This window comes from Sander vitreus, chromosome 2 (assembly GCF_031162955.1).
Source record: "Sander vitreus isolate 19-12246 chromosome 2, sanVit1, whole genome shotgun sequence".
Taxonomy (NCBI): Eukaryota; Metazoa; Chordata; class Actinopteri; order Perciformes; family Percidae; genus Sander; species Sander vitreus.
Genome location: NC_135856.1, coordinates 31,033,398 through 31,053,766, shown reverse-complemented (window position 1 = coordinate 31,053,766; position 20,369 = coordinate 31,033,398). Strand labels below are relative to the sequence as shown.

The window sequence follows — 20,369 nt, the reverse complement described above, 5'->3', positions numbered from 1 at the left end:
GAGTCATGCTGTATGTTTGTTTATCTGTCAAGCTTTAGTGACAGTAATGTTGTCAATTGGACGACTTCCATATTATTTTCTGAGTCACTATTGCAGTTTACTGGCACATGCACCCTTTTTTTAATAATGTCCTTTGATCTTTGGCCGCGTCATTAGTTGAAAATACAGAAATATGACTGTGAGACAATTTGTGTGTGCTTTGTTTAAGCTCCACACAAATGTTATTGTGCATTACTTTTCTTTCACTTCTATAGTTAAAAGATATTCCTTCAAACTATTTCTTCACATTTCCATATTTTGCTGTTTATTTTGCTATTTGCTGTAGCTGTTAGATCTCCTACATCCTTTGTGCCGGTATATCATTGACAGTATGTTGCCTTGATAGCGCTCCATTTGTTTGCATACAGTACAGTAAACAGTAAGTTCTGGCAGTAAGATAGGTTACATTATGAATAAAGCCCTTGCCCTTGCGCTTACAACTCATGTCAGCTACGCCTCCAACCTGATTTCCTTCCTCAACGGAGGACTTTGCACTGCAGAGCTCAGTGTTCCTGTCAGCGGAGGCCAGGTATGTGTTTGCTTTACTGTGATGATTAGGAATTATTAATGCGAACTGGCATGTCATCTAACATTTCTGTGTTAGTGAGAGGTTTTGTTCATTTTTGCCATAGCCACAGCCTATGGTTTATGGTGTGATTAGATGTTGAATTAGCTGTTGAAAGCAAACACAGGTTAGAAAGCTACAAAGAGTATGAATGGAAGAGACGCGTGTGTGTGTGTGTGTGTGTGTGTGTGTGTGTGTGTTTTTTTTCAGGCCCGTTTGCATAATTTTCTTTTTGCACATGTCCCTTGTTGCATTGCAGAGCCCTTGTCTTACCGGTTTTCCTGGCCCTTTTATAGAGCTCTTCTTCCAGTCAGCATGCTATGCTGTCTGTTACCAGGAATGAGCCTATGTCATTACAGCTAAGGGTGTGGGTGTGTGTGTGTTCGCTAAGTTCGCTCTAGCCGTGCCCATCATCTCACCTGCAGGCAACCGTATCTCTATCAAACACACATAACACACTCAGGATGGCAGGGGAGTGTGTTCCTGAGGGTCCAGACATGGGAGACATGAGCGAGGAGGAACTGTGGGAACTGATCAACGACAACCGCCACCGGATCTCCTTGGGTGTGCGGCCGTGCATTTTGATCCCGTACCTGAGGCAGGCCAGGGTGCTCACTGAGATGGACGAGGATGAGATCCTCTCCAGCCACAACCTCACCAACCGCAGCATGAGAACCAGTGAGATTTCTGACTTGGCTTGTTGCTTCTTGGATTTTAAACAATGTTAAAAGCGTAGCTTCAGTTTGTAGACGACAAGTGGCTTGTGCTCCGTCCTCTTTTACTGCACCTGATTTGCTTACACTGACTGTTGAGGGTATTGCCAAGATACAGTTGGAATTCCAGCCACACTCATATAATGTTTATTAGTAAAACAAAAAATATGTTATGCTGCCTGCTTATTGTATTTATTTTCTAATTCTTGATTGTGGTTATTGTAGAGAACAATTGTTAGCTTGCTTTCTCTGAAGATAAATTAAAATGCAGTGTTTTTATGTACCTATAGATTAAGACATTCATAGAGGAATCACTTATCTTGAGATTGAGCCTGCTGATTCAAGGGTTAGGGTTGGAGTTTTAGACAACGTTACATTATGCTCTACCATTCCCAGGCTATATGCTGGACTTGCTGAGGACCCAGGGGAGGAATGGGGCTGTGGCTTTACTGGAGAGCCTGATGATCCACTACCCCACCCTGTACACCCAAGTCACTGGACGCAAACCCAGCACTGAGCCTTCAAGATTCAGTGGTCAGTGGCTTTACATGCTCTTAATTTTAAGGGGATATTTGTCTTAGTTTACCTTGCTTTATGTCTGACTTGCATTGCGCTCCTCGCAGGCCTGATAAAGTACTCGGAGCTGACAGAGTATCTGGTCAGAGCCGTGACGGGGATGCAGAAGGAGCTCCAGGAGGCTCGCTGCGAGGCTAGTAAAAAGAGTGCTCACTGTGCCTCCCTTGAGTTGGAGATTAGGAAGATAATGGACCTGGAGGAGAAGTCCAGAGGCCTTCAGACTGAAAACGAACGCATGCGGAGACACTTGTGTTCTTTGCAGCGTGACGTCACCAAGTTGAAGGATGAAAAGTGTGACGTGTATATGCGCTACACAGCAGCCATCGAGGAGAAATCAGCTGTAAACATGCGCCTCCATGACCTCAACCTGCAGGTCAGTGATCCTCACTAAAGTTTCTCACCTTAAAATAACTCATAAATGCAAAGAATGACTTTCTCCTCCCTGACACAAAGCTGTGATCTCAGGGGAAAGTCATAAAAAAAATGTAGGGTTAAAGAACTGAAATTTGAGCAACGTAGCTTGATGTAAATTGTTAACACAGCGTGTAAAAACAGTTGTATATTGTCTTTTGGGACAACAACCCTTTTGAACCATGCGCCCGGCGCACGGACCCTTTTTTCCGCCCTAAACGCACCATGCGCTTCACGCCGTGTGCTTAGATCGTTAAAATAGGGCCCATAGAATTACAAACTGGGATTGTGGAGTTTGAAAGATTTGTACCTGTCACAGGAATCAAAATAAAATAAAAATAATAATAATGTTTATTTGTATAGCACCTTTAAAAACAAAAATTTACAAAGTGCTTTGACAGAAGCACACACACACACACACACACACACACACACATCAATACACATCATTGTAATCGTTAAAATTGAAGATGGGACGTATTTAAAGGGCAGTAAAAACGACAATGAATAAATAAAATCAAATGAAATTAACAGATGATGGGGGTCAAAAGACGATAAAAGAGACATCACATAAAAGCAAGTCTATAAAAATGAGTTTTAAGAAGTGATTTAAAAGAAGTCACTGACGCACAAAGCCTCTTCTCCTCTGGCATAACCCTTTAGTCATGGCTCGGTATGATGAGTGCCATAAAAGAGCAGAGATCCTTTTGATACACTTATCGCAGTTGATACTAAACATGGTAGCTGAAGTGTTTCAGTCATGGTTGTAACATTTTGGTTTTTTACCACAGATGCATTTTACCTGAGTATCATTGCATAGTGTATTAACATTTTGTGCTGAAGTTATTTGATTAAGCCATTTTTTTTTTTACAGACAAAAATGTATTTATTAAACGAATAATTGAACAAAATCGATAGTGGAAATTTGAGCTGGGCGATATGGAGAACATCAAATATTACAATATATTTTACCAAATACCTTGATGTCGATACTGCGGCGATATTGTAGGGTTGACTACTGGTGCTTTCACAAAATGTTCACACAATGAGATGTGGATACAATGACTAAGTGGGTAAAATAAATAGAACAGCTAGTAATGCGGGTAAGTTCAGAAAATGACATTACTGTGCAACCTTTGAAACCAGACACTTGTGTCATATATTGCGATATCCAAAGTTTAGGACGATATCTAGCCTCATATATATCGATGTCGATATAATATCGATAAATCGCCCAGCCCTAGTGGAAATAGTCTTAGTTGCAGCCCCTTCAGCATTGTTGTTCTTGTTTGGGGTCAGATATATCAGCTGCAGACTGAGCTGCAGAAGGCCCAAACGGAGAACGAGTTCCAGAAGAAATGCTCGCTCAGGTGTGCCTCCCCTGCTGACACTCCGCGACTGCAAGAAGAAGTCAGGAGTCTGCGCTGCCAGCTGGTGAAAGTGGAAAAACTGGACCCGGTGAGAATAATCATTTAATCATTCTGTGTTATCAGCTGATTTATGTGGAGTACTGTACTGTACTGTACTGTCGGCACATATTCGTAAAACAGTGAAAGTAAAATAGCAACTTGTGACGTCATGTTTGTATCTCTGTTGATGTGTCTCTGGCAGGCCCGTGAGGACATCCTGGCCCAGGACCTGGCGGAGGCCATAGACAGCCAGGTGGAGCTCGCAGAGCAGCTCAGGTGTTACCGAGAGGAGAACGAACAGCTGCTCACAGACAAGCAAGGGGTGGGTGCGTGGGTGTGTTTAACTGTGGCTTCATGGATCAGGAAATGTCATGCAAATTCAGCAAAACATCTACTACACTGAAAAGAGCCATTATGATTATCCCACTGCTAGAGTACCATGACGTACACAAGCCTTTGGCCAGAGGAAAACTTCTAATTAAAACTATTTTCTGACTGGGCAATACAATAATAAAGTGACAACAAATTGTTACTATCGGGGTTCCCACGGTCATGGAAAACCTGGAAAAATCATGGAATTTCCAAATCTCATTTTCCAGGCCTAGAAAAATCATGGAATTTTGTTGTGTTACTGTCGTTACAGTGATCTTCCGTGGATAACCTTCCACGTATTTATTTTCTGTAGATGTTGACGGAACCTAGGCCTACAATATGCGTCGACGCGTGACGTTTTGTTTACTATTTACGTGCGTTTCTTCATTTTCGTTCCGTCTCTCCCTCTGTGTATGCCAGCTAGTTGAAAATAGAGTTGGAATGTGATATGTTTGAATAATGCCGGGTACGTGTACATTTATTATTTCATGGTTCTCTAATACCTAATACAATTTGTATCGGTCAATAGAGAAGTCATGAAATAGTTTTGAAATTTTGTCAATGAAACTTTGTGGGAACTCTGTACTACATACAGTACACCATCATTATCTATTTCAGAGAACACAGTAGTTTCCGTGTGGCTTAGTAGCGTTGACTCGCTCATCAAATCCTGTACATCTATAACATAGCCCTAAAACACTTGAGGCCACATTGGAGTAATGTGTGTCTATTTGCGTTCAGCTCTTGGATCAGAAGGAGTGCCTGAGCCTCCAGGTGCAGCAGCTGACCCTGGACTGTAAAATGCACCAGCAGAAGAGCACAGTGATTCAGAACCAGATGAAAGAACTGCAGGCAGAGAGAGACCAAGTAAGCAATTTTTAACACCCTCGCCACTCAAATTGTCCTGTCTCCCGTAAAGATGAAGTCACTTTTCCAAGCAGTATTTTCTGTTTTTTTACTGTAAGAATAGAGGAAGTAGCAGCCGTGACTTTACTCATTGGTATGTGGACTGCCGTTTCAAAGCCTCTAGTTTGGCAATATGGCCTATGCCATCTTGGTTTTTTGAAACCGGATGTGACAACTTTTGACGACAGGGTGGAGCTGGGTAGGATGACGCGGACAAGCCAGTGTTATGGTTGCAATGGGGCTATGCTAAGCTTAACGCTAAAGAGGGAAAGTTGACGATTTTCTGTGCCTAAAAAGTATTTACCCAGCCTACTTGTTGTGGAGAGTATCAAATATCAACCCCTCTCATTTAGATCTTACTGTCTGGATCTCCCTGTTGTGTGTGTGGGTGTAATTATTTATGTCTCTTTGATATGGGACATGAATTAAGTTAACTGTAATTACTATTCTACAAATTGAGCAGTATTAAAGGAACAAAACTTTTACACGTACATAAATGTAGTGTTTAGCTGTGTTACACCAGTCGATGCCATGCGGGAATGATTCATCTTAAAGCGTCTCTTACTTGTCTTCCAGTATCTCTTTTAAACGTCATTGAGGCTTGAAATGAACAATCCAGCTACATCCTAACAGCTGTCAGGTGGCCACATAGCTGCAAGCTGCTCCACTGGAGCTGTGCACAACACAAGACGATAATATGATAATAGTTGACAGCTCCGGGGTATAATTAGTCAATCATGCATTTAGTTTATTTATTTATCCTTTATGTAAATAGCGTGCATTTTTCTCCTCTGGTACAGAGAGGACCATTCAAAGATCCATATAGAATGCAATAGCGAGTGCTTGAGCCTGCATCTGTTACAAAATGTGATGCAGTGTGATATGCAGAATCCATTTTTTAAAGGAGTTGCATCTGCATGTGACTGATACCTTTTGTTTCATGCCTCTCGCTCTTTCATTCAAAAATGTTTTTAAAAGCTGGCAGAAAATGTCAGTACTTGACAGGAAAATCTGACTTCCTAAATTTTAAAACAAGGCAACTGTCATTTGAATTTCCCGATGTTCTATTATATCCACCATGTTGGATCAAATAATTAAGATATATTGAATTAAGATCAAGATAGTAGCTTTAAACACAAATACACCAAAAAGGCCCCTTGTCTTACAAGATATACTATGCTGCAATTTTGCTTCAAAATCAGATTGCATCATTCAATTTAAGGTTTTTTTGTAACATGCATTATAAACAGTGAGATAGGCATATGATTCAAACATGGGTGCTTCTCCAAGTGTCTATCATGTGTTGTTCCTGAGTTGTTGTGTTCACAAGAATGTGTCAAAAAATACAAAGCGACCAGCCACAGACACCACTTTGACGACATTCTGCATACCACATGCCAGCTTCGCTGCCTTGTACATTAATACTCAAACAATCCCTGACTCAGACAGGTGCATATCCCCTGTTTGAGTTACAGGCGGCGCGTGACAGGTTAGACCGTTGTGGTTATCCTGATTTTGTGATTTCTACATGAGGCATGAACTCAGCCTGTTTGTGTTGTGTTTGTTTGCATGAACAAGAAACAAGGTGTGTCCATTTTGAGTAAAATAGCTATGCAAAGTAAATTTGAACGATTCCCGTTCCTAGGCGTACCTGTCCAGAGACGAGGCCCAGACCATGATCGCCCGCATCCTGGCTGAGAAGGACACCCTGAGGTGTCAGCTGGTGGAGCTCCAAGAGCAGGTCTTCAGCCTGCAGGCCAAACGCAGCCCCAGAGGACAACGGCAAAGTTTTGATGTAATTTCTTACACAAGCACACATCAGCACACCCATAAACGCAACAAATACTGACGTAATAATGCTAATCTCTGTGTTTTTGTCGAAGGAGACGGAGATGGACTGGGAGAGCCTGAGATCCAGCTGTGAACTATGCCCACTCAGATCCCCTACCAGGCGTTTACTCTGCCGCATGGACGCAATCAATCCCATGTCACTGAGGTCAGAGGTGAGTGTGTTTAAATGAATGAATGAATGAATGAATGAATCATTTTAATTATCATGTCGTGCATAAAAAACAGTATGCCGATCCCAAGACACACAGTACGTGCATGCGTACGTGCTCAGCCACAATTACTTTATTAGGGCTGGGTATTGACATTTTTTTTACACTGACCAATGACTGATCAAGTGTTTGATTTTTGTTTGATTTTCTATGTTTTTATTTAGTTAAAGTCTTTGTACAGCTGCTTGTGTTAAAGAATAAGGCTGACAATAGTCTATATTTTTAGTAATTGTCAACAAATACCATGAAGAGCAAAACTACAGATGAATTGATCTCAGCAAAAGTAGTGTTTGCTCGTTACTCGTTACTTCTTAAAAAAGTAATCTGTTACTTTACTTAGTTACCCCATATGGAAAGTAACTTTTTACGTTACTCGTTACTTTTACGTTACTTTTAAAAGCAGGGGTCTCTGGCAGAGACTGAAGTTAATTATACAAAAACTATCTTTGACCATAAGGCTAATCTCTGGTTTATCAGTGAAGTGTCTGAACTAGAGATGTTCCGGTATCGGCTCCGATACTGCCTAAAATGCTGGTATCGGTATCGGGAAGTACTGGAGTTTATGCACCGATCCAATACCAGTTGAGAAGGCAGTGTCGCTGTCAAATCTGTCCCTGGGAAAAGTAACGTTGCGCCGAATTGAAAAGGGGATCTACGTTTCGTTACCAAATTTTTCGTAGTAGTGCGTTACACTACTTTTTACCCGAAAAAAATAGTTACGTTACACCCAACACTGCATGCCACAGGCAGGGTAAGGAAGTCGGAAACATTGTTGGCTTTGGTCTATTTTTGGGATTTGTTGACAATAAGAAAAATATAGATTAAAGCAACATTAAACAGTAATATTTTTTTTTAAAGTTGGACATATTCTGCAAAATTCAAAAAATTGTTTTGTTTAAAAAATATATTTTTGGAGAAAAAAAATATTTTGGTATAATTACTGAAGCTTATGTTCCGTATTAAAAATGTGTTCAAATAATAGCCAGGCCTAGATTTGATATCTGCTTTTAAAGGCCATACATTTTTTTACTGATCATTTTGCAAGATTTAAAGCAAAATCTTGATTATTGCACTTTTTATAGTATAGTATAGTAGTAAATAATTAAAATGTGTCTGTACATGTATGCCATGTTTATGTGTACAGTGTGAAGATTCTACGGCAAGTGTCCGATCCCAAAACCCAGAGCCCCCCAGTCCAGAGTCTTTCCGCAGAAGAGAGGAAGCTCTATACACAGACAACAGGTGTGTGTGTGTGTGTGTGTGTGTGTGTGTGTGTGTGTGCTCACTCACCTACAATAAACCTTACTGTGTAAATATATTTCCATATGCCAGGAATGCTTTCCATATAGTAAAGCATTCAGGGTTTCCACACCTTCTTAAAGTCTGACATTAACAAAGAGGAGGAAGAATCTTTCACTCCAACGTACGAAGACATTTCTTACAAATATGGCCACAGGTGTGTAACGTTATCTTCATCACCCCACTGTCGTCAGGGGGGGGCTCATCGCCTGTTACGCTGGCGGCAGAGCTTCCAGCAGATGCTTTCATTACACTATCAGTTAGTATGCTTCCTCCGCCTCTTCTTTAGTTGTAGTTTTGGCCCATGCCTTTGGCTCATGGCAACAAACAGGCATTACGTCACCAACTGGAATGGGGAGTGCAATCTAGGAGCAATGATTCGCCAAACTGCTTTTTGCCATCTAACAAATTTCTTCTGACTTTATTTTGTAGTAACGAGTAACAAAGATGCTTAGAGGAAATGTAAAAGTATAAATAAGTATAAATGTTATTTAGGAAATGTAATGAAGTAAAAGTAAAGGTTTCCAGAAATATAAATAACAAAGTAAAGTACAGAAATGTAAAAATTCTACTTAAGTACAATAACAAAGCATTTGTACTTTGTTACATTACAACACTGTACCCACCAAACCAGTCTGTGGGTTGTAATAGGGCAGATGATTATCTCACACTTAGCATTAAAGTAAGCTCAGTATAAAGTAAATAGCTCAGCATTATCAGTGTACGTGTACATGTTTGTATGTGCAAGAAAAGTGAGCGAGACAAATCCTTTCTCCTCTCATCTTTTTCTCTCTTGCAGCTTGGACACAGTGGATACTGAATCTCTATTTGAAGACTTTGTGTTTATCCCCGATGGTATGTATAGAAAACACACAAACTTTCTTTGTTTAAGTAAATGTGTTTTTGGGTGGATGGTTTGGTGTTGTTTCGCAGGACTTTAATTAGCCATTGTTCAATGTTGAACCTGTGCCAGGGCTGTAAAGTCACACAGTAACTCACACGCACATTATTTCCTGGGAAACATCCTTGATGCCAAATGATTAAACAGCCTCTCTTTTGTTTAGTGGGGAGTGAAGACAAGCAGACACCCAGGCTTCTCTCGTCTAATGGCTCCAGCATTGATGGGTGAGGTGGTCCACTGGGCACAACATTGCTATTAATAAAGAGTTTCATGTTACTAAGCATTTTTGTGTAAAACAGACGCCAGTCTACCTGAATGTGTTCAATAGACTGTAAAATGAAGGCATACAGTAGGTAGTAATAAATGCTGGAAATAAAGTTAGTGGAGATAATAATAAATAATCAGCACTGGTTAATTTAACACAACATACCCACCTTTAGCCCATTTACTAACTTAGATTTAAAAGTGAGCTATACTGTAAGAGCTCTGGGCATATGTAGCAGAAAGTCGGGTCTTGTTTCATGTTTTATGTCTCATCTAGCACACTGGGGTTTACATAAATGAAACAATGACTGAGTGCTGACTCACATTTTAAAGAGTACTCCAACAATTTTGTCCAAATCCCCTGTGCTAAAGTACAGAGCCACTCGCTACAAAAAATAAGGGGTTGGAATCACCAGAGGCCAACAATACGATATCATCACGATACTTATGTCACAATACGATATTATTGCGATTTTAAACATATTGCGATATCTTACAATTTATTACCATTTTCCAACAAATTATGTACCCAAAGCAAAACTTTGTCAAAAGATACATGTTGTTCTAGTGGACTGAAAAAGCAAATGATTATATCATTCTGGTACCAAAAAGTCAAATTCTCATGTGCAATTTGTATAGTAAAAGATTGATAGAGATTGTAACCCACAAGCTTTACAAGTCTGCAGCATCCGGCCCTTTATTTCTGTTTATTTGAATAGGGACAGATACAAAAAACATAGATTATTACACAAAGAACAATCCGATGCCTGTATCACAGTGTTTATAGCCATGGCTAATTCGCAACACCTGTCCCTAGAAAGGCTTTTAACAGTTAAAATAATATAGGAGTCAAATTTTTACAGTGAGTACAATAAAAAGTCCAAAAACCAGTTAGTAGCAATACAAATAAGTGTAGTAAATAAACCCATTTACTCAAGCTCACACAGATGCACACCTCACATACACACAGCTATACATTTCATATGTCATGATCACACTGCTGCTGCTGTATGAACCATGCTTTTGATAGTTTTTTAAAGGTGGACATTTTAGTTAGAGTCTTTATATTTGTAGGAAGCCAGTTCCACAGATTGGCTCCTTTCACAGAAAAAACATTTTGGGCAAAAGATGTTTTACAAAATGGAACTTTACAGTCTCCACATACAGCAGCTCTGGAGGATTCCAGCCTGTTCACAAATTTACAAAGTGGCTCAGGTGCAAGTCCAGTCAAACATTTAAAAAACAACTTTATGTATTTAAGATTAACAAAATTAACAAAGTTTAAGATTTTATGTTTATTTAAAATGTAAAAGTGATGGAATCGAATGGGCTTTTTATCTAAACATTTTAGGGCACGGTTAGAAAGCCTCTCAATAGGCTTTAGGGTAGTTTGGCTAGCCTGGGACCAAACAGTGGTGCAGTACGACAGGTGGGACAGGATCATAGTGTTCAGAAAGACATGAGCACATTCAAATATGATATATAATATGACTTTTGACTTTTGACCTGATCGATGAGTTCACCATTCATTTTAATGTTAAGATCATTTATTATCCGCTTTCTTGTTATAGAAAAACACATAGATTTAGTTTTCCTCAGATTAAGTGTTAAACATGATTTGTTTAGCCAATCAAACACTTTCTCAAGACTTTTAGTCAATGTACTGCTGATAACAACAGGGCTTTTGCCGGACACATAAACCACAGTGTCATCGGCATACATCTGAATGCCAACTTCAGGACATACTTCAGGCAGTTCGTCGGGCTTGTTATAACCCTCTATACTGTTGTTTATGTGGGAGACATCGGATTATTGGAGCTCATTAATCTAATCTAATACTTTCAAAATCAAAGAAATAATTCAGCAGTGCAGGTTTTCTTCTTAAAATGTCTTCTGAAAAACAAAACCCTGCTGCGTCACATTTTAAGATATGATGTAACCATTTGCAATGTGATATACGGTAGAATTATGACAAAAAAAGTGTCAGATTGATTGAGGGATCATATAAACTATTTTTTTCCTTATGTGTTTTTATCATCGTGGGGTGATGCCTTTGGTGTGGGAGATCTGGGTTCAATTCCCACTGCGATACATCAGCCAATGTGTCCCTGAGCAAGACACTTAACCCATACTTGGCATCTGTGTATCGATACAGTACTGCCACGAAAAATATTACTATACTAGGCTGTATTGAAAAATGCATTAAATTGAAATTGGAGTTAGCTAAGCTTTGTAAGACCTTAGGGACCTGTGATATACATGCCGTGACGAAATTCAAACTGTAAATATACGATAGTTATGCCGAAAGTGTAGCAACGATCTTTTCCCATGGGATTAAATGGGACACATATCTTACAATTTATTATTTTCCCCCCACCCATACTAAAAATGTACAGACCACACTGTATAAACTGTAGAGTATGAAAGGATTGGCTCTGTGCTCAGTGAAAAGTAAAATTTTTCCTTTCCACAAAAGTTAACTGTGATCCTTAAAATAATCAAAATGTTTGATGAAGCATTCTATCCTCATTGCTCTCTCACCAGCGTGTCAAGAACCTCTTACCCTCCCTTCCTGATGCGTTCGCGTCCGAAAGCGATTCGCGTCAATGGCCGCGTTCTCAGCATCTCCCTGCAGGGGGAGGCACTGCTCAGTCAGCTAACCGTGGTGGGAGGCAATAAGACCGGAGTGTTTGTGCACCAGGTGACAGAAGGGACCCCTGCCCATACTGTTGGCATCAGCCGCGGGGCACAGATAGTGGAGGTGGGTTGAAGTGTGTTTCTGAACACTAATTATAATCGTACTGCCTAAAGTGGAGGCGTTTCTCATAATAATCTTGCTCTGCAGGTCAGGTACGAGCAGAACCAGAAGGCTCTGAGGATGGTGCTGGAGGATTCCACTTTAGAGGAAGCTATGTGGGCTCTTGGCCAAGTCACAGGCCTCTGTCACCTCTCCCTCCGGCCAAGGCAAGATGGTATGTCCCACAGCATGTACATAAAACTTCTTTTTTTTTGCCTTGTAACCAAGATGGTATGACTCATCATAAATCATTTCCATACATTTTACTGAAGATGTTGCATCCCACTCTGAAACATATATCCATTCTTGAAGCCAAAATAGTACTTTTTTTGTTATATATATAATAATAATTCACAGCTTAGAGAAAATATGTTTGTACACAAACATACACAAATGTATAAACACGTACAAACATGCAAGAGCAAATTCATAAGGCAGGACTGTTTTATAACAAATCACAGTGACTGTATCTCAGCCATAGTTGGAAATAAAGGTTTATGGCTTCAGCTGTTATAAGGAAGCAGATTGTTTCTCTAGAGATTAAAGCCATGTGGCCAGCTGCCACATGAGATAACTTATGACACTGCTACTTGTTGAAATAGCAACAGGATATGATGTTGATCAAGCTGCTGTATTTATGAGGGTGTTTTGCATCGTTCAAAGAATTCAACATTCTTCGAGGTTCACAAGACGAGCTACTGAGACAGAGTACAATATTAATGTATCCAAAGGGCATCACATAAAGACACAGCACAAAACAGTGTAAAAAGCACAAAACCTTGAGTTCTTTTTTTTATCTTGAAACCCTTCTCCTTTTGACCCTATGGCCAACTGTTAATGGGTTATCTCATGCTTTCATACGGACTGCAGAGAAGTGAGGTGTGCTGTGCCAACACCATTTTGTCACTCAAGAGTGTGATTGTGTTGTATTTAATGGGATATTAAGCCCCTATATCAAGAGAGGATATCATTGTTTGTCAGTCAGTTGCTTGGTTCAAACCACTACAGGAACATAAGAGGGGGTTTTAACTTTGGAGCAGGTAGTTACAGCATGCTTAATGTTAAACCTTAAATGGACAGTGGAGCTTATATGACCACACCTGAAATCATGGTGTACAGCAAGTGAAGACTATGTAAATAATTTATAAGAGACAAACATACAGTGGCTTTAGTTGAAGTGTGTTCCTCTGCCTGTTGAGACTATGAGGCGCTGCTGCAGCAGCTGCAGAGCAGTGAGACAATATCCGGAGACTCCTTCTACGTACGTGTCAACATGTCTCTCTCTGCCGGCCCAAACGGAACCCTGGCTGTGTCCTGCAACGACATCCTTCATGTAACCCACACTCGGCCCGCTGGCACTGAGGACTCATGGCGCGCCAGCCAAGTTCACCCCTGCCAGCTACTGGACCTCCAGACTGGAAACGTACCCAACTATTACAGGTTGGTACACCAATGTGGAATATAGAATTTGTGGGGTATACATACAGTAGGTAGGGAGTCAGAATCATCTGCATACTTGTGCAAGGGAAAGGTGAAAAGAAAATCACCACTCACAGTGCTTTAAACTGAAACCATTGTCTGATGGCACAGGGCACAGCGGCTTCTGATTCGAGCAATTGAAGACATGAGCTTTCAAACAAAGAAGTCTCGAAAGGTAAGAATAATCGGAAAATACTGCCACCCAGTGACTGCATCTGATATTTCGCTGTGCTCACTTCTGGTTATATTCCTCTCTCACAACAGGCTGGGCGTGTGGTGGAACAGAATAAGCAGAAGGCGGTGAGAATTGTCGGCACCGGACGTCATGGCAGGAGCCCACTGTGGGTCAGTGTGGAGGAGGAAAATACCAAGAGCACAGAACCAGGTACAAATGCTTGCTCTTGTCTTGTGTAGACCTACTGTATCTGTAAAGTGGCCTGAGATAACTCCTGTTGATGATTTGACACTATCAATGAAATTGATAGCCGGCAGCTGCACAGTAACAAAGGTGCTGTATTTCTTCTTGAATCCGCAGTTTGATAAACATTTTGAATGGTTTTTGTATGAAAACATTTACCTGTCTCACACAAGTGTATTTTATTTCCTATATAGGGGCTACATCTGCACCCAAAAGTTGTCTTACCCTCATGCCCTACAGCCTGGTCACCCCCATCTTCCCACCCATCTGCAGGCCTGTCCTGCTGCTGCCCACCATCCTGGGACACTGCCTGAACAAAAAGGTGGCAGACTGGCAGGGCTTCCAGCTCTGTGAGCCTGGTAGGAAACACAGCGTCGTCACATGATGAAATTTCATAACTGTTTCCGCTGGAGCATATGCCACTGAAGATGCATGTTTAGATACGGAGAGGAGGGAAGCACCTTCCTGTGCTGACAGATAAGTCTGTTTGAATTGACAGATCAAATGTTGGCTGTCGCGGAAAACCAGGAAGGAAATACATTTAGTAAAATACATAGTAATAAAAAATGATATAGGCTATAAAGACGACAAATGTTTGCCAGTGTTCCCTTCGATGGTAGAGCCAAATGAAAGTTTAATGATCTCTGTGGGAAGATTTGATCATTACACGGATCGGTGTATTTAAGAGAACGACATGCAGAAGATGTTTCAGGTATTGTACCAAATTAATTAAAGATAATGCCACTACTAAAGGTAAATATGGGTTTCCCCCAGTGTGTTGTAAGCCCACCGGGCCTAAGTTTCCCCCCACCAAGCCTAGTCTCTGGTAATAAGATTTTAATGTACTTTTAAGATGTTATCAAAGCTACAGTTACATTGGGACGGCTCGGTTGAAAACGTACACGTAGTTATTTTAAATCTCCAGTTAGCTTTTAGTTTTCTCTCACTTGCTACCGGGCTTGACAACTTTTCTGGCGGAATCCCTGCGCATATCTTCATATAGAGTTTGAAATATATTGATCATTTTTTCACGACATTATCATATGACTTCACATATATCATCACCCCCCTTCTGCTCTACAGAGGTGCTGAGCGCTAGCGAGCATGCAGCCCGGCTGCAGAGGTCCGAGATCCTGGAAGAGCTCGAGCAGGGAACACACTGCTGCTACACCCTGCAGTGTGTCGAGAAAGTTATGAAGAAGGTCAGAACATCCACAACTGATATAATATTAAAACACTTACATTGGAGGCTGGTTGCTCAAAAAGCAAAGAATGGGGCTCAGTTAATTGTGGTGCGAAAGAGGATGGAAAGGAAATACAGTATGTGGCTGTTAGGTTTGTTCACTTTTAAGTATTGTATTTTTGAGCAAAAAATGTGGTGACAAATCACATTTTCTTAATGCCTCTAGCAGTGGGGCTCTAGGGAAGACGTGTTATGTGGTCGGCTGTTTCACCACGTTAGTCCAGACTGTAAGCCACGAGCTTTACAAGTCTGCAGCATCCGGCCCTTTACCCACAGTCGTCTACAATGTTTAGATTTAATAAATCAGGCTGCTACAAAGTAACCACACACATCAGCCCGGCTTGTTATAACCCTCTATGCTGTTGTTTATGTGGGAGACATCGGATTATTGGAGCTCATTAATCCTGTCTGTCACATCCTACTTTCAAAATCAAAGAAATAATTCAGCAGTGCAGGTTTTCTTCTTGAAATGTCTTCTGAAAAACAAAACGCTGCTGCGTCACATTTTAAGATATGATGTAACCATTTGCAACGTGATATATGGTAGAATTATGACAAAAAAGTATCAGATTGATTGAGGGATCATATAAACTATTTTTTTCCTTATGTGTTTCTATCATCGTGGGGTGGTGATATGACACATGCCTTTGGTGTGGGAGATCTGGGTTCAATTCCCACTGCGATACATCAGCCAATGTGTCCCTGAGCAAGACACTTAACCCCCTAGTGTGCGGCCTCTGATATATATAGCAACTGTAAGTCGCTTTGGATAAAAGCGTCAGCTAAATGTAATGTAATCATTGCGCTTATTAACCATTAAAAAAAAGTAAACCAGCTGCAACAAGACAACCACACCCACTGCATCTGGCTGCAGATTTGTGGTGCTGTGTTCACATCGTGAATGAATGAATGCATATATTTTTTTCATGTGCTCCTAGAAAACTGCGCTCGTGCTTATTTAAAAATCCTCTTTCTTTAACCCATATTCCATGTATTCTCCTCCTCCTCCAGGGGATTCACTGTGTGCTGCCGTTGGGGCTGGACTGCGTGCGGCGGTTGCACCGGGCCAAGATCTTCCCTATTATCATCTTCATTGGCCTGTCAGCGCGCAGTGCACGGAAACTTAAGTAAACCCTCCTTCTTCTTCTTCTTCTTCATACCAGTGCTGACAGAGCTCACCTTGTTGCTTATCATTTCTCTGCAATCACATTTAGATAATCACTCTAGGCAAACTTGACGACCTCGCTGATATCTGCCATAGTTTCCATGTTTCCATTTTGTCCTTTAATTGACATTAACGCTCCACCTAGAAGTCCCAGATTAGATACTGGCGCACAGTTAGAGGGAGAGTACAATCAGAATCAGAAGATTATTGCCAAGCAAGTAGCACTTACGAGGAATTTGCCTTGGTTGTTGGTGCAAACATAAACATATTAAACATGAATATGACATAAACAAACAATAAATACAGAAACAAATAACACAAACATATAGCTATTTAACATTAAGGGAAAAAAAAGAGGCTGTATGGATGTGCAATCATACAACACAAACATTTACTCTTCAAGTTGTTACATCCAGTAATTCCCATGATGTATTTGGTCACTGGTTTGTTTTGCCACCTTGGTACTAAACAGATCTTGCATATATTATATTTTGTTAAAACAATTTATGTTGTTTGTCTGTTGCTCCAAACCAGGAAGGACATTTCGAGTGTGCCTAAATAGTTATTTTATGAAGTATGAAAATGATAGAGGCTTTTAAGACCATACAGTAGATGCCCTTCTCTTCCATTTTGCATCATTTGCAACAAACCTATGACTTACATTAGGGGCGCCCTGTTAGCTCACCTGGTTGTGGCGTGCGCCCCACGTGATGGCAACCAGGGGTTCGTTTCCGACCCATGGCCCTTTGCTGTGTGTCATTCCCTCTTTCTCCCATTTCCTGTCTTCAGCTGTTCAATCAAATAAGGGCAAAAAATGCCCAAAATATAATCTTTAGAAAATAAATAAAAAGATTCACTTGACTTAAAGGAGTAATCCACCTTTGAATGCACTGTTATGTATCAGTGTCATCAGTTGTGTACTGTGTATTTCAGTAGTTTCCCTGAATGATGTTTAACCTCGACAACAAACAGGCTTCAACTTCTTGTGACCAGCCTTGTGTTGTAGCTTGAATAAGCATTCAGGTTTTCCACTGAAGCAAAGAACGAAAAAAAAAAGTGGTGTACTCCTGTGGCTGCAATGTCTTCTGGTCTATTGATGCTGCTGTCACTGGACAAGCTGGTATCTCTGCCTCTTCTATGAGGATTTCTCCTTGTTGACAGTTCAAACTAGAGTGAAACCGGTTCCCTCTGTTTCTGAGGGACTGATATGAAAACCTGACGTTCAGTGTTGATGTTTTGGTGAACGGAATCATTTTGTCAATTGTAGCTGTAAGAGAATATACTGATATGATGTCACATTGTCTACATCAGTGATGTGTACCCCAGGGGGTACTTCTGCCGTTGCCGTACGATGCTGGAATGATTGTATCTGTAACTATTGTAATTTGAAAATGTTGAAATTATGATTTGATAAAAAGAATACATCCATATTAACATTAAGTCAACTGTAACACCTAAACACTGTGTTGCAGTTATGTAAAATAAATCTGGTCAGCAAGCAAGCACAGAAGTTTAAACAGGTAGCTACAACTAATGAATAAATAGCTTAAAGTGCTATGATTATGCTAATTTTCAGGTTCATAATTGTATTTAGAGGTTGTACCAGAATAGGTTTATGTGGTTTAATTAAAAAAAAAAAATATATATATATATATATATATATATATATATATATATATATTTGTTGTACTGCACATTGCTGCAGCTCCTCTTTTCACCCTGTGTGTTGAGCTCTCTGTTTTAGCTACAGAGTGAGACATCCCACTTCTGTCCCATCTTTGTTGGGAGTCGCACATGCTCAGTACCTCGGTCAGCACTACTAGCCAGTCAGAAGCAGAGTTGGGGTGGACTTTGGGCTTTTTCACTTTGTAAACCTATTACGTGCACAAAAAAGATATATAACACAATAAAGGAAAGGGAAAAAGCCAAAAAGCATAATATGAGCATTTTAAAGTAAAGGCTAAACAGTTCAAATGATTAGTTATAAGTACTGAATAAATGGTAGAAATTGTTAAAAGTACTGTTAGTGGAGAATAGAGTGCTGATCAGGCCGCATTTTTCCGTCCAAGCCCGGCCCGCGTCCAACAGAGCAGTAACCGAACCCGACCCGAGCCCGACAGGCATTAAGATATTTATGTCCGAGCCCGACACAGTTAAAATCTCATTTTTGTTCTCATACTAATGACACATGTATGTTTGTTTGTGTGGAAAGCCCGCTTTTATTAAGCAACTGTAGGAAGGCATTCGGAAATGTCAACAGATGAGCGTATCAGCGCACACAAGGGAAACAAGCGCACGTCACAGCTACATAAACAAATTTCTGCACACAGGAAGACGGATGTTAGGGTAATATTTGAAATGTATTTTAATCACAAAAACGAACCTTTGCATCAAGTGGAACAGGCCCATTGGCTACCTACATAATAAGCTGTTTTAAATTTAAAATGTTCAATGCCTTATCGCGGTGATGTGACCGAGCCCGACCCCAACCAGAACATCATTTCTAAATATCTGTCCGAACCCGGCCCCGTCGGGTCCCGTTGGGCTTGGGTCGGGTATCCGCACTCTATTGGAGAAATGGTCAAATATTCAGCTTCATTTTAAGTAATAGTAGCCTAGTAGGCTAGTATCAGTACGATTGCTGACCAAACTAACTAACTGACTAATTAACTAATATTGATAGTTCAGTTGTATGAAAAACTTGGTTGGGAACCACTGTTCTACATCATTTAGACAGTTATGATCAAAGGTCCAAAACCAAACCACCAACAAACAAACAAACTAAACAAAAATACATCCAAAAATGATCTTCATTCATCTGGTTCATTTATACACTTCCAGGTCAAAGCTGCAGCGTCACAGCCAGTCGGAGGAGCAGCTGTTGGCTTGTTCGAAAAGCGAGGAGCCGCTGCTGGACAAGCTGCCCTGCCTGTATCACAGCGTGGCTCCGGACTCCTGGAGTGACCAGGCCTCCCTGCTGACCAGCCTGCGCTCCATCATCTGGGAGGAGCAGAAGAAGATCGTCTGGGTGGAGCATGACCAGTGGTGAAGCAGAGGAAAAAGAGAAAAGAATCTTAGCAAACAGAAAATATGAAAATAATAGGATTTCTCAAAGGGCTTCGTGTTAATATGATGTCGAGAATATATTTAGCTTTACAATAAATATTTTTGTAAACACGAGTATGTATCTATGATACTAATGAGTAACTGGGTGAAAGGACTCTCATAAAGTGCTATCTACTGTACTTTTTTTTATATAGGCCTTTATTTCTATAGGACAACTTAGACTTGAAAGGGGGGAGAGAGAGAGGGGGGGAATGGCATGCAGCAAAGGGCCGCAGGTCGGAGTCAAACCTGCAGCCGCTGCGTCGAGGAGTAAACCTCTATATATGGGCGCCTGTTCTACCAGGTGAGCTAACCAGGCGCCCATCTACTGTACTTTTAAGTGTATAAAGCTGTATCATTATTCACTGTACCCAGAAACAGTTTCTGCTCTGTTGCCTCCCTTTTTGAGGTATTTGTTCAAAGCAAACACTGGTGTGAGGTGTCCACTAAAAACACAAACATTTATCATTAATACACCCTGGAATAACTTCTATGCACTTATCTCTACAATATGTTGTAGATCGTTTCCCACTATGGGGGGATTTTCTTTTAATGTTCTGGATCTGTCATCTCTTGTGTTTAATTAGAATGTCTTTATTTGAATTAGTATGAGACGGGATAATTATTAGGAGAAAAAAATGAATTGT

The 20,369-nt window shown here is 40.6% G+C and overlaps 1 protein-coding gene across 1 annotated transcript; it reads left to right on the top strand.

The window, feature by feature from the left end:
* The first annotated feature begins 504 nt into the window (after positions 1 to 504).
* On the top strand, positions 505 to 19,797 carry card14 (caspase recruitment domain family, member 14). Its single transcript, XM_078265888.1, has 21 exons — positions 505 to 568; positions 1,030 to 1,282; positions 1,714 to 1,851; positions 1,941 to 2,266; positions 3,604 to 3,762; positions 3,916 to 4,035; positions 4,827 to 4,952; positions 6,637 to 6,786; positions 6,875 to 6,994; positions 8,196 to 8,293; positions 9,150 to 9,205; positions 9,415 to 9,475; positions 12,060 to 12,276; positions 12,361 to 12,487; positions 13,512 to 13,752; positions 13,903 to 13,966; positions 14,056 to 14,176; positions 14,404 to 14,568; positions 15,293 to 15,411; positions 16,464 to 16,579; positions 19,459 to 19,797. The coding sequence occupies exons 2-21, from the start codon at positions 1,069 to 1,071 to the stop codon at positions 19,664 to 19,666; spliced, it is 2,946 nt and encodes a 981-aa protein (XP_078122014.1). The 5' UTR covers positions 505 to 568; positions 1,030 to 1,068; the 3' UTR covers positions 19,667 to 19,797.
* The last annotated feature ends 572 nt before the right edge of the window (positions 19,798 to 20,369 follow it).